The sequence below is a fragment of the Barbus barbus genome (assembly GCF_936440315.1).
Source record: "Barbus barbus genome assembly, chromosome: 50".
NCBI classification, from domain to species: Eukaryota; Metazoa; Chordata; class Actinopteri; order Cypriniformes; family Cyprinidae; genus Barbus; species Barbus barbus.
This window is the reverse complement of record NC_136728.1, coordinates 15,481,293-15,496,053: the sequence shown is the minus strand read 5'-3', so window position 1 is coordinate 15,496,053 and position 14,761 is coordinate 15,481,293. Positions and strand designations below refer to the sequence as shown.

General features: G+C 35.4%; 3 protein-coding genes across 3 annotated transcripts in view; all 3 read right to left on the bottom strand.

Annotated features, from left to right (window-relative positions):
- Nucleotides 1–194: 194 nt before the first annotated feature.
- On the bottom strand, nt 195–1,063 carry LOC306867916 (uncharacterized protein; the record flags this gene model as incomplete). Its single annotated transcript, XM_079413871.1, has 2 exons — nt 195–251; nt 374–1,063. 2 exons carry the CDS (start codon nt 1,061–1,063, stop codon nt 195–197), a joined length of 747 nt encoding a protein of 248 aa, XP_079269997.1.
- A 4,431-nt stretch (nt 1,064–5,494) lies between these two features.
- mespbb (mesoderm posterior bb) lies at nt 5,495–6,427 on the bottom strand (the record flags this gene model as incomplete). The annotated part of the gene is made up of 2 exons (XM_079414832.1): nt 5,495–5,545; nt 5,705–6,427. 2 exons carry the CDS (start codon nt 6,425–6,427, stop codon nt 5,495–5,497), a joined length of 774 nt encoding a protein of 257 aa, XP_079270958.1.
- Nucleotides 6,428–9,341: 2,914 nt separating this feature from the next.
- The window catches only part of LOC306868104 (synaptic vesicle glycoprotein 2B-like), a 28,999-nt gene continuing 23,579 nt past the window's right edge, over nt 9,342–14,761 (bottom strand). Inside the window, exons 4-13 of the mRNA XM_079414127.1 lie at nt 14,488–14,639; nt 14,258–14,391; nt 13,266–13,355; nt 13,006–13,119; nt 12,838–12,926; nt 12,427–12,591; nt 12,188–12,321; nt 11,917–12,117; nt 11,600–11,759; nt 9,342–11,397 (exon numbers count right to left, since the gene is read on the bottom strand). Of these exons, the coding sequence (XP_079270253.1) occupies nt 11,214–11,397; nt 11,600–11,759; nt 11,917–12,117; nt 12,188–12,321; nt 12,427–12,591; nt 12,838–12,926; nt 13,006–13,119; nt 13,266–13,355; nt 14,258–14,391; nt 14,488–14,639 (1,423 nt within the window). The 3' untranslated portion in view covers nt 9,342–11,213. The remainder of the gene's footprint in view (nt 11,398–11,599; nt 11,760–11,916; nt 12,118–12,187; nt 12,322–12,426; nt 12,592–12,837; nt 12,927–13,005; nt 13,120–13,265; nt 13,356–14,257; nt 14,392–14,487; nt 14,640–14,761) is intronic.

Here is a 14,761-nt window from a genome sequence, read left to right as displayed (position 1 = left end):
AAGTAATATTTCAAAGAATTTATTATAAAAAGGATAATAAATATACAATATACATATACCAATTTATTCAATAGAAAAATAACTTATTTGATAAATAATTACAAATATATAAATTCACAATGCAACAAACTAAAAAAGTCTTAGTTTATAGATGAACAATCTGATTTTGGCATCATAATCTCTCCTTGTGTTCTTCACTGAAAAAACCCATGGCTGTAGTATGTAGCATCGTGTGGTGTTGAGCAGGGAAACTGTAAACAGGAAAAAACTAATTAGATACAGAAATTCAGTTATGTGCAATGCAACAAATCAACATGTCCTTAAATGAATATTTAATATATGCCAAATAAAACACAATGGAAAGGCTCCTTACCATACAGGATTGTGCATCTCTGAAGTTTGAAGTAGAAGGAAAGTTGTTTTCCATCTGTTGTGGTGAATCACTGAAGGTTGTGATTGTTGGACAATACTGGACATTGTCTTGCACAAGTCCCTGTGGCTCATCCAGACACCAGGTTTCTGAAAGCAGACCAGTCTCAAGCCTCTCTGAAGGATCTTGTGAGTAGTCTCTTAGTGCTACTTCTTGGTTGAAGGTCTCCTCAGACTGTTCCAGCTGAGCAGAAAGATATGAGATATAGCTAATAGTGAGGCGAAGGGTCTCAATCTTGGTCAGGGTTTGTCCAGCAGGAGCCACAGAAGGAGGTAAGTAGGTTCGGAGATGATGGAGAGCCTTGGATAGATCCCTCATCCTGAGCTTCTCTCTTTCACTGGCCGTCTGACGCTTCGTTCCAGGGATTTTAGACCTGGAACGTCTCTTTCCATCAGCAGGTAAAGCTAATCTGGGTTTTTTAGCCGGCATGGTGTCGATCCCAGCAGCCTCTGGCTGTCTTCCAGCTCCCCAACAGCTCGCAGGAGGAGAAAAACATCCAGAATCAATGGAGGAACTTGGAGAAAGGCTGCCACAGGCACTAAAGTACCCAGCATCAATGGTGGTAGATGATCGCTCGTATTCAAACTGGCATTTGGCTCTCTGGAGCATATAAGGAGAAAAGTTCAATTCCATGGTTGTGATCTTTTCAAAGCAGAGGAGATGTTTCCTTCTCGTTCTCTAGTACCTGGGTGAATGCTAAAGAGATGGAGGCAGCAACCCAATATATCCTGGATGAAGAGGTGTGATGTTGCACCTCCAGAAGGCGCTTAAGAATTTCAAAGCGGCAGAGAGATATCACACCAGGGGCAGGGGGTCTCTGGGAAAACTCACATCATTTCCAGCACAGGTGGGAGGTGGTGACTGCAGCGGTAAAATAACATTCACTGCTACAGGACAAGTTCAAGATAGATTAGGAGATTTTATTTATGGAAATAATTTGGATGTGAATTTTTGGGCACTGTGTACTTCTGTATTGAGTTCAGTACTACATGATTAAAAATTCAGTCAATTTACATTCCAGTCAATCAAAGTCAGGTCTTGATGCATTTTATTGCTTTTTTTGCAGTATAATAATAAATAAAACTATATATTTGTATTTATTTTAATTGGTTAGAAATGTATTTATTTATTCTTTTTATCTTTTTTTATCTATGTGTTATTGTATTAGACATGCATTTATTTATTTATGCATTAATTCTTTCATTATATTTATATATTACATATATTTATATTTATTACAATTATTACATTTATTATTACAATTATTCATTTATTAGAAATAATTTCAATAACACACACACACACACACACACACACACACGTGTGTGTGTGTGTGTGTTTATTATTATTATTATTATTACTTAAGTGCATTTTTTTATTCATTCATGTTTGTATTTATTAAAATCTTTCTTTTTTTATTTATTCGAGATGGTATGAAATTGAAATATCTTATTTTCTGCTTTTTATAAAATGCTTGCTCTCTCAGAGTAACACCTCTTTTTGTGAAGTGTGTAGCTTGTAATGTGTCAGTTTTTCACAGGTTTTTGTTTAGACAACTGACTTTTACCTTTTATGGCCTCATGGGAACTCAGGAAGGACAGTTCATTTTAAAAGGGCAGATTTTAAATGTTTGATTTTCGAAATCACAGTTTTGCTCAACCGTTTTATTTAAATAAAAAAAAAAAAATATATATATATGCACACACACACACACACACACACACACTATATATATATATACATACAGTATATAAAACATGCTAATAGAATAATAATAATAAAACTCCCTGCTAAATCGCTGTGTGATGAATGTGCTTTTAGATTTGAAGTGAGATCAAATATCGATGGTTGTGTATCCAGTTGTTGTTATCTTCTCTGAGGTGTAAGGTGAGCTCTTCCTCAGGCTCGGGCTTGTAGATTACGGCTTCAGTGTGAGTAGCTCTGAGGAAATGGTTCCCAGACCACGACGTGTCACTTTTTGCTCCTCCTTGCCCGGTGCTGACCTGAAAGAATTCGATTTAGACTGTTCCCAGACAACACACTCATTTCAGACAAGATCAGAAGAAATGACTTCTGTGAATTTGCTGATGAGTAAGTTCCAAATTCTGAATATGATGTCAAAAGTCATCGAATGGGATTCCAAATATACAACTATGACATTATCATGGCCCAAAGCATACAGAAAACTTGCACAATTAAAAACCAAACAACAAACAAAAACCACAATGTGCGCCTAACTCATTAAAAATGTCACTGCTCACTGTTAATTCACTGAAATGTTGATTTAAATCCCTGCATATGAGTTCCCTTCTTCCTTTTCAAAGTGTTCTTAGTTTTTCCTAAAGCATCAAAGGTTGATTAGCACATCAATGTCAAGTGTTTTTCTTATCCTGCTCAGTTAAATGTTGATTTGAGGTAAACAACTAAATTGTCTAAATCCTTTCCTCCCTGTGCTCCATAAACTGTGTATTGAGCTCCACATTAGCATATCAGTCACAGGGTCAAGAGTAGGGCCCTAGTTCTAATTAGCTGAGTATCTAACACCTCGGCACGGTCCTGAAACGCATGCAGCACGCCGACCCCTCTCGCATTAGAGGATTATGAAGATAAGCATGCATGAAGCTCAGGCTTTTGAAGGGATCATCCAGCCCAGACTCTGAGGTGCGAGATGCTTTTTTATGTTGACCGGGAGTTCATTAAGAAAAAGCTTCTATTTGCACAGGCGTGATTAGTACTTGGATGATGGTAAGGCCTTTGTGTCATGGCACAGCTTGAACGGGTTGAGGAATAACATGTTGTCTTTTTGAGTTTATAATATTGAATTTAGCTACAGGGAAAATGTAATCAGATTTTTTTTTTTCTAAAAAAAAAAAAAAATAGTTACTATAAATATATTAATAAACTGAAAATAAATAATAATAATATATTCGTCTTATTCTTATATTCATGTTTATTCAGTATAATTAAATTTTATTTAAAACTTTTTTGTCTAATTATTTGGTCTATCAGAATTTGAACATTTATCTCTGATGTAACCTGTCAGAGTAATATTTAGAATAGTTGCTGACTGATTTGAGTTTTTCAGTGGTCAAAATCAGGGCAAATATATTAATGCTGTTTACATGTAATGATGTGAATGAAACATTAAACATGCTGAAATTGAACAGATATTTATTTTGCTTTTTTTTTTAAATAAATGTGTTAAAATAAATCAAAATAAATGAAAACGATGTGAAACAACCACTTTTGTTGATTCAAATACAAAACAAAATATTTGATAATTATATAAAATATATAATATAATATAATATAATATATAAAGGTCTATACCTATTTTAGCATGACTGGAGAGAAAGATGTTTTAATTATGTAATTCATTATAACTTCTGTGTATAACTTCAGTTTGACCACCAGAGGGCCTCAATGGGGAAAATTTTAAATATATATATATATATATACATACATATATTTGTTTTCTTTAAGTAAAATAACAATAATGTAAAATGTTGAGTAAAAAAAATTGCACGCATGAAAATATTTTAAATTTTTTGTAAATATCATTCTTTGCTATGCACATACAATATATTTAAGAATACTTATATATGTGTTTTTCTAGCCCTTGTCACCTTTAGCTTCGCCTTTATATTCTATTAGTAAAAAAAATATATATTGTTGACAATAAAAAAATATTTTCCAAATAATGATAATAGTGTGTTTTTGCTTTAATATAATGACAAATAAAATTCAATAATATAATTTTTTGATGAACATGTCTTTATAATAACATACTTAATATGTCAGAACTAATATTACGCTATATGTTTTTCTCACAGTGTAAAAAATCTTTTAAAGCTTCTAAACAATTGTTAGTGCTAGTTAACTGTTTTACTCCATATAAAATTGTCTTTATCTGCTGGGATCTGCAATTCCTGAATGTGAATACTGGCTGCAAAAGCCCATTTGCAACATTGAGTGTAATTTACATGTAAATGACTAAGGAGAGACTCAAAGCCTCCACTAACGCTTTAACTGCCTGTCTTTGCAATTTCTGCACATTCCAGCTGATTTTTGCATCTTTTTTTCTGTCAGGGGTAATGAATCGGTCAACAGGATAGGAAGAATTGCATTAGGTCTATATTATCAAAAAATACAGATTAAGAAATGCTATCCAAGCATTCATCTTTTGATTAGCTGTAACTCACATTGCTGTAACATCAAGTATAAAGCATGCAACAGAAGTTAAATGGAGAACCTTAAGAGAATATTAAGTTTAGGACAAAAGTGACAGTGTGTGTCAAGAGTGGCATGAAGTGCCCTCTTATGGAAACAATAGACATTGCATTACAATAAAGCAAACAGAGTTCATATCGCCTCCGTCACTAATATAGAATATACTTGAGATAGTGTTATTTTACCATAACTTAGACACTATTGCAGTCTTTATTATTATTTTAAATTGATTTTTATTTTTATATGTTCAGCTCTCATTTTAATGTTAGCCAGTGTTTTCGTAAGGTCTGTAAGTTTTTTTTTATTGATTTTTAATTTAGTTCAGTTTAATTGAATACATTAAGTTAGACTAAATAAAAATGAAAAAATGTAGAAATATATTTATTTTATTTGAGTAAATGTTTATTTATGTTTATTATTATTATTATTTTACATTTTTATGATTTTAGTTTTAATTTCAGTTTCGGGTAACTATAATAACCCTGGTTTGAGAATATGTTGATAATGGATAATTATGAATAACTGTTGATTGACAAAAGTTGATTTCAAATAGCGAAGACCTTTTATTGTTATTTAATGGTAAATAAACACAATCTTGAAGTTCAAAGTTAATACACAAGATCAAAACTTTGACATTTAGATGTTTTTATTATAAATATCAATAAATTAGTATAATCTTTGTACAAAAAAAGGACAACATACAAAATATATAATATTAAAATAGAAATCTTAAAAGAAGATAAAGCAATTTTTTTAAATATATTAAATGCTGTACAGTACAAAAAAAAAAATAGTATGAAAAGTTTTAAATATATGAAAAGTTCAATGAGAGTTTCATCCCCAGAATTCCGGTGCAATCGGACAGTGGACAGCTTTGTTGTAGCCCTAAAAAGAGAGGTGGGAAAAAAAATAAGTTTATTTTATTCAGCATTTGTTCAGTCTTTGAAAATTAAATGAATAATAAAAAACGAACACAATATGCATTATTTATACATATTCAGAATTTTTCATTTCAAATATATAAGTGCCAAACAAAGTACACACCTGGTATGTTGTGGCTGTATCTACATACAAAGGGCATTCCAGAAGAGATTCGGAGCTGGAGTTGAAGGAATCATCATAAGCAGGTGTTTCCATGTTCATGCAGACCTGATGAGAATCCATCTCTGTCTTCCTCAAGTCATGCTCTGAAGGTCTGAAGGTGCTTTGAGACAGTTCTTGATGTGATGTGCTGAGACCCCAGTACTCTGGTGTTGAATAGCCCTGATTTTGAGGTGATTCTTGGTATCTGGAAGCTTTCATCTGGCAGAGAGACTCTTCGCTGAGGCCTAGTTGAGCAGACAGATAGGAGATGTATCGGATAGTGAGGCGAAGAGTCTCGATCTTCGTCAAGGTTTGACCGGCAGGAGCCACGGAAGGAGGTAAGTAAGTCCTGAGGTGGTGGAGAGCTTTGGTCAAGTCCCTCATTCTGAGCTTCTCCTTCTCGCTGGCGCTCTGTCTTTGCTTGCTTGGGTTCTTGCAGCGTGTTCTTCTAGTTCCAACACGGGAACGTGAGCCGTCCTGATTTAAGGAACCCGACGTGGGCACCTTTGCACCTCCAAGAGGTGGAGAAGAGCTGTTTTGAAGCTGAGCTGAAGGAGAGAAGTCCATGTAGGAAGTAGGAGAAACTGCTTCAGGAGATGAGATGTTGTAGAATTCAGAGTCTGAGCTCGGGCAGCTCCAGGAATTTTGTGTGAAGTAGCTGAAGAAAGTAGAAGACACGTCCATTCTGTGTGGTTTGAGAGAGTCAGTGATACCGGAGGGTTTGCTGGAGGGAGGCTTTATAGCAGCCTCAGGCCTCAGAGGTGTGAAGTGACACCTCTGCAGGCCTCTGTCCCAGACCAGACTACAGGGAGAGAGGGAGAAGTCCAGTCCCGATGTGGGAACCTACAGATATGAGTCATCAGGTAATGTGTGATTTTTCACTCCTACCCAAAATTAACTTTTTTCCCCCTTCGCTACTGTTTTTAACATCAAGCCCTCCAGTACTATTTGGATTATTTTCAACCCATAAATAGAAACACAATAAATTGATTTATTAAAATTCATATTTCATTTAATGCTGTATACATAATACATAATAATATAATATATAAATACACATATTTACCGCATGATAATTACAATTTCTCATGAAGTAATATATATATATATATATATAATAAAAAGAAAAAAATAAAGTAGCCAAAAAAACATGATACTAATACTATACATAATAATATAAATTAATAATACTATATAAAATAAGAATAATAGAGATGTTAATAATATATTAAATAATATATTAGATATTACTACAAATTTATATATATATAATTATTTAAATTATGTATTATTATATGAAATTGTACTTTGTGTTAGTTGTGTGTGTGTAAATATTAGAATAAAATATGTTATTATACAATATATAAATACTATATAAGAATAATGCAAAAATATAAATGATTTGAAATGTTGTATAATTAATTAAAGCTTCCAATTAAGACAATAAATTATTTAAATTATAAATTATATTTAATTATATTGTAATTTTTTTATTATATTAAATCACATGAAAATAAATGTTTTTTTTTTACTTTATAATATTTAAATAATAAATTGCTTTGCTTTTCATCAACCATAACATACACATCAACCAATATCACTATACTACAGTCAACTTTGATAATATAGTATAATTAATATAATATATTTTATATTAATATATGAATAGGTATGTCAAATAAACATGGCATAAATTATTTAAAGAAAGTACACAAATGCAATGTTTGATGGACACTGATAAACACATAAAGGATATATCTATACCCTGAAACCAAGCTACAGACGATGATATGCGGTCAATAGGTCACAGTTGTATAGGGACAGAGACTCAGGCCATTCTTTCACAGCCAAGGTGTTAAACGACACCTCTAATGGGTCACATTAAAGGCTAGTCCACTGCTCTGCTGTCTGCGTGAACCTTTAATGGAATTTCACACCACACATGTAAGAGAACTAATGAGGCTGGCTAAACAATATTAAGAGCCATCACACCAATACACTGTCATTGAAAAGACATTTAAGAATAAAGCCTATTCATATGTAGACTGTTAAATGCTTTTTAGCCTTACATTATGAATTTTTTAACTTTGCACAGCATTAGCTTAGCACTGCTCAGCATAGTGTGCTCCAACATGTGCTGCTGAACATTACTAATCACTAAAATGATTTGAAAACCCCTTAAAAAGCTTTTCACTACATATTTAGCCTGTTTGAAGGTGTGTGGGTGACTGGGGGAGTTTTGAAATGCCGCTGTTTAGACTGGCACCTTAACATGGCACCTTGAGAACAACAAGGTGCTAAACCAGCGAGACACAGTTCACGAGAGTCTCCGCGACCTCACCGAGCTCAAGTCAAGAGTTCATCTTCTCACAATCGCTCAACAATAACAACAATCAACACAATTAATAGATTTTCAGAAGCATCTATTTGCTGATAAGCAGTATAGGGGACAGTAAGTATAGTATGTGTACATACATTTTTATGTTAAAAACATTTTTAATGGGCAAATGCTTTAGAGTCATAATTTTATTCAGCATGTTTATCAAATATTTATATAATGCTAGAAAATATCTACTATCAAAGCATCTTAAACTGGTGTTATAAATGTAGCATTTGTCTTTGTGTATTTTAATTTAGTTTATTTGTATTATTCTATATTTTTTTATCAAATAAATACTGGTTTCATGAGCATAAGAGTCTTCTTTCAAAACATTTAAACTCCAAATATTTATATAGTTTGACATTTGTGTTGTAGCAGGTTTTTGAAACATCTCAGCATCTATGATTTTTGTACTCTGACTTGTCCTTTCAAAGCCCCCATGTGACCTTTGTGATGTGAACGTCCCGAACCCTGATCTCACCCAAGAGGTGCCAGGTCTGTGGTGGTCTTTGGCACCTCAGAAGCATGGAGGGCGAGACTGTTAGCATCTATTAGTTCACAGTCTTATAAGACTACAGTGTTCACCATCTCAAAAATAATTAAAAAAAAAATACTTTTTTATTAAGGCATATGTTTCTATTCAATTCTAACATTTAAAACAACAAACTGTCCACTAGACATTCCCATGGGAATGACAATGTTCTCTCCTTGTTTCCCTCCTCTCGTGGTGTGCAGCATTTTGCACCCTGAGTGTGAACCAAAACAAAATATCTTGAGACAGAGGTGCTGCAAATCAGGAGAAACATGACATTGCATTGTGAGAACGACATGAGTATGTGGTGCCCAATTTGAAAAAAAAAAACTTACATTTAGTGCACTAAATATACTGTAAGTACATCATCATATAAATCGTCAGGAATCTAGTGTTTGATATTCACTCACTTCTGAACCAGAATTTGCATGTAACATGATCTTTGGACTCATTTTTTACATATTTTCCCACCCACTTCTACAGTTTCAGATACCGTAAGTGTTGAATAGCTTCTCTACAAACTAAAACCTCTCAACCAAGCGAAAAAAAGGGACTCTGCTCCAGATCTGTTTCCCAGGTCTTGTTGTTACATCTTTCACACAGTTGCTCGAACCCCAAGACAGAATGAGCTGGCAGGCAGAAGAAAGTATTCAGCCAAAAAAAAATAAAAAATCCAACACAAACTGTGCGAATTACATAAATGTTTATTTTTTGTAATTCATAATGTACGGTCACAAAACAAAAACAACAGAATGGAAAACCAAAAATGAATCATTTCTGTAACAGCCAGAAAATATTTCCAAATAAATATGCTATAAAAATGAAGAAGCAAGTGTTCACAAATAAACTTAGAATCATCTACACAGAGTTTATCATGAATTATGCATAACGAGAAGGAGGTTTTCATTCCATCCGTCCAGTTTTTCAGGTATGGAATCCTGTTTCTGAGACGAAATAAAATAATAAATAAATAAATAAAGATAATTGTGACTTTTTTTCTCACAATTCGAAGTTTGTTCCTGGCAATTCTGAGGAAAAAAATCTGAATTTTGAGATATAAACTTGTCGCAGAGAGAGAGAGAGAGAAAAAAGCCAATTGTGACTTTTATCTCAAAATTCATTTTTTCCTCACAGTTGGAATCTCCAATTGCACGTTTTTTTAAAGCAAAACAGTAATATAGTGAGCATGCACAGCTTTGTTCGTTGGTTACAGCTTCATAAACTTTAAAGGGATAGTTCAGCTAAAAACAAAAATCACATCATTATTTACTCACCCTCAAGTCATTCCAAACCTGCATGGCTTTTTTCTTCCATAGAACACAAAATAACGTTTTTTGGACATAGAATGGAAGTCAACGTGGTCCAAAAATAATATGTATCGTCATTCTTCAAAATATCATATTTTGTGTTAGGAAAGTCAAGCAGGTTTGGAACGACATGAGAGTGAGTAAATCATAACAGAAATTTCTACTGTGTGTGTGTGTGTGTGTGTGTACCGTTCCTTTAAGAGGCCTATAACCAGCTCATGAAAACTAAAATGATACAGGTTACCAATGACTAGTATGATCTAACCAGTTTTATTCACAGTGAGACATACATTAGATCATCCAAACAACACACTGAGAAAAGACAACATTACTTGGTTAGTTACACACATGCAACTCAGTCAACAACACGTAAAGATATGTGGCTCTGTGAAGCTCAAGTCCAAAGTGACCAAACCGTCTGACTTTTTCAGGATTCACAGAATGCAAAATAATAAAATAAGAGGGCGATAGAGAAAGAGAGTGACAGAGCACTAAGAAACAACACATTTAGTGAAAGGCAAGGTAAAGTGAGGCTATAGCTTTATAAGATGCTCCGCCAATTTTACAGGTAATAAAGCAAAAATAGAAAACGGAGGAAGCACACATAATGGTTTGTGCAGTGACCCAACAAACACAAGCGCACATTCTGCACCGAGCAGCCAAACGTACAGCGACACATTGAGATCAGTCTCTTGACATACAGTAGGACACTTGCAAACACCAGGACAAAAATACACCTTTTTCCAGGGTTACATCATAAGCAGAGGCAGAGGGTGAGACGATAGCAAATTACAAGCTATAGAATAAGATAAAAAGAAAATCTTCAACAGTACCTGAATTTTTTGACCAAGAAATGGCACAGGATTGAGACTTCCACGACTTTGATTACCCCATCCAAGCAAATCTGGGACAACTGTATTTTTCACTGGAGGTTTTTATCTATAATACTCCCTGTAGATTTTTCTGAAACTCTATAACTAGTGCAGATTTTTTTGAGGCTCTAAATGACCCAATAGGCCTTTAGCTTACTGTATATGAAATATCAGGCATATCTATACATTAATATTTTGACTAGGACTAGATCCATCATTTGGTCCTTGTAGTTTTTGAATATTAGAATTTAATATCACATATTATGAGTTTAAAAGTAGTTTTTTTTCTTGAATAAGCCCAATTTTATACATGCCAGCAGTTATCTCCACACAAGTAGTCATTCACAATGGCTTGGACCAAACTATCAGCTTCAGATTTTCACAGCAAGACCTTCTCTCTGGTCTCAGGCAGTTTCAGGGCCAGCACTCCGCCACCAACCAGAGCCCCGAAGGACAGCAGAATGGGGATGACTTTGGTAATGCCTATGAATGAGGCAAAGATTGAGCTTCCCAATATAGCTGCCAACTTGCAAATGGCATTTAAGACTCCAAACGCTGTCGCTCTGCAAGAGAAGTTAAGACCAGGCAATGATAAAAACAGTAAGGGTTTTCACATGTACTTTAAAAGTTCAGTTGTAGTACGTCCATTTTTTTTGCAAAGTCAGACTGATAACATGATTGTAACTCAGCTTTGTTTAGCGTGTTAATCAGACTACAGTTGGCCTGGACTTCGAAAGACAAAGGATCATTTTATACTGGCTTTACCTTTTTGAAGCTGGGTAGAGCTCCACAGTGATGACTTGAATGCCGTTCCACGCTGCTACGCTAACGCCACAAAACAGACACTGCCAGGCTATGATGGCTGCCTGACTAAAGCTCAAGAAAAGGAAAAAGGTGCAGCCAGCAGAAATAAGCATCGAACCACCTGCAGAGAGAAGAAAATGTGGTCTTCACAGGCTCTTCTTGGTTAGAAACAACATTAGAGACTTAGAATGCAAACTACTGGATATAAACATTTCGATAGCATTTCTGAAAATAGCTAAGCTAAGGTTTGTAGCCATATAAGCAGCGGTTCAGCTCACCTATAATCTTGATTCGTCCAATCTTGTCCATGAAGAGTGCCGAGATAATATTTCCAGGCAACACGGCTAAGCTGCCTAAGAAGCTGACCAAGTAGACGAGGACGTCGTTATCCTCCTCATAGTCTAAATGGCATCCTTTCTTGTTGTGCAGGAAAGTGACGTTCTCGAATGTACAGTCAATGAACTTTTCTTCATACAAGTCTGTGGAAATGAACAAACCATGAGGTCTAGTGCACTAAAAGTGCTCTGAATTGTGATTAAGATCTCTTACCTGTGTCATAAAACACAGTACTGCGGATGGTGCAGTTCTCAAAGAACGTTTCTGTGGATCGGATATTCTCGAAGAAGCAGTCCACGAACAAGGAGTCTTCAAACTTCACAGACTTCATCTCAATATTTATGAACCTGCATGAAAGCACACAACACACGTTGAGATACTACTATACCCTGACAATTAGGAAGAGCATTTGTGGATAATTGATGTTGCAGATAGCGTTTTTGTCAGTGTACTTGTCGTTGATGTATTCTCCCTCTTTATGGACTTGGTTCTCCAAAGAGAAGTTGAAATGAAATTGCTCCACCTTCTCCCGGTGAAACACTTTCTGCTTGGATTCATACTCCTCGTGCTGGAGGTGTTTGATCATGTCAGGAAACCACACAGAAAGCCCGTAATAACTGAAATATTCCATAAGAAAGAGAAGCAATGAAATAGTTTTCTAAGTGTGAAAACGCCACCAATGGGGCTAGTGTGGAGGCCAAACTATCTGTTTTTCCAACCAATGTGTTGCAATTCCATTGGCTGACACTAGAGGCACTAAGGTTACACACTTTGCCTTTAACTAAAGAAGAGTTTAGTAAAATAATCAATGCACCAGTGTTTCAGGACACAAGAATAATTAGTAATTAGTAAAAGTGGTTTACCTAAATGCCATTGTGAACCATATGATGGCCATCAGCAGAGTAGCTAGTCTTAGATCACGACCAACGAGGGACAAAACATTTTTCATGACCTGCACACAAAAATAGCTTATATTAGAATTACATATTGAAGAACGTACAGTCAACTGAATTGTTAGCTTTATGGTTTACCAGCTTGGCCAGTGTCAAAGTTCGAACCACCCATCTCTGGAAAGCAGTTCCAGTTGCAGTCTGAATCTCAATAAACTCATCTTCCTGTGTCTTTGGAGTCTTGATATGAGTTACCTGGATAAAAGGATTCATTATCCATGAGGCATTAGGATAAAGAAAATGTCTTCTCCATATTAAATGACATAGAGCTAAGACAAGAAGTATTACATTACTCCAAACATCAAATCAGCTCTTGAAAATAAATAGTAAACAGCTCTTACAGTAAACACTCTCTCAGGTTCTCCTTTGGCTCTCCAGTTGGTGTCATGAACTTGTTTCAGGATCATCCAGGCTTCATCATGTTTAGCATTCTGGAGGAGATAGATATTTTTAAAATAAATTAATACTTTTGTTCAGCAAAAATGCATTAAATCGATTAAAAGTGACAGTAGAGACATTTATGATGTAACTAAAATTCAATTTGAAGTGAAAGATTTTCTTTTGAATTAATATTTGTTTGTGCTGTGTAGTTTAATGCTTTTTAATGCACTTTTTAATTCTCTTTTTAATGGTTAGTCTCAGCCTCAGATGCCCACGGAACGTTGGCTAAACGTCTGATGCATGTGGCACACAAAAGTGGAAATACTTCAGGAGTTTTGAAGTCATCATCGGATTGGTTGAAATATACAGGATTTGCGGGAGACGTGTGTGTCGTGGTCTTTAATGTTCCGCCTGGAAACAAAGATGCTGTGACAGAAGAAAGCCGTCGAGTTTACAACTGTGATGGCAAACGCTTATCAGGATCAAATAAATGCTGAATTTTCAAAAGTATGAGAAATATTTAAAGTTCGTGGCATAGAATCTTTAAAATATGTCAGAGAGTTTTACACACCAGTCTGTTATTGTGGCGACATTTCCACGCCCCGAAACGTGATGCTGAACGAAACAAACTGTGATTGGTTGTTTGACATGTTGGTCAAACGGCATCATGGGCAGATCTTGGCCAATAAAAGCTGACATAGATTCCAGACTTTCAGCCGTCAGTCTGAAGGTCTGGCTACGCGAGACTATCACTTGGTTAGATTAGCAACATGCTAAAGTCAAACTCAATTTGGAATTGTTTGGCAATCAGATTTGTGTGGTGCAAGTTGCTATCTATGAAGAACCTCATTAGATACCATGACATGATTTAGCAGCTGTTTGTGTAGGCAGTAGGCAGCAAGTCAGCTCACTAGGTGTTGGAACAGCGTTATTGTATATTTCGGATATATACCTCCAGTAGGAAGCGTGGGCTCTCAGGCATGAACATTAGCCCAACAAAAGCTGCTATAGCTGGGAGAGCACAGACCAGAACAAACACCCTCCAGCTGTGGAACTGGAACTCTGTGCCCATACTGAAACCCCAGCCTGAAATACAGCAAAACAACCAACATGTAAAAACAACGGAAAAAAAAGAAGTGTAGTCCTTACACCGCTCTACATACACAAAGTATACATATGTACCATATCGAGGGATGATGCTCCAGGCGGTGAAGGAGGCATAGATGCCCCCCATCATCCAAAACATGCAAAGCCAGCTGAGATGTTCTCCTCTTTTGTCCATCTGCAGGAACTCAGAGAAGTACGAGTACACTATTGGGACGGAGCCCCCGATTCTGCAAGACAACACATGGCCACAGTTCTCTTACTCCTAAAGTTCTCAGTTATTCCTAAAAATTCATTACATCTTTCTTGTCTACAAAACCTGTAAATGGCCACAAGAGCATATTGACGAGAC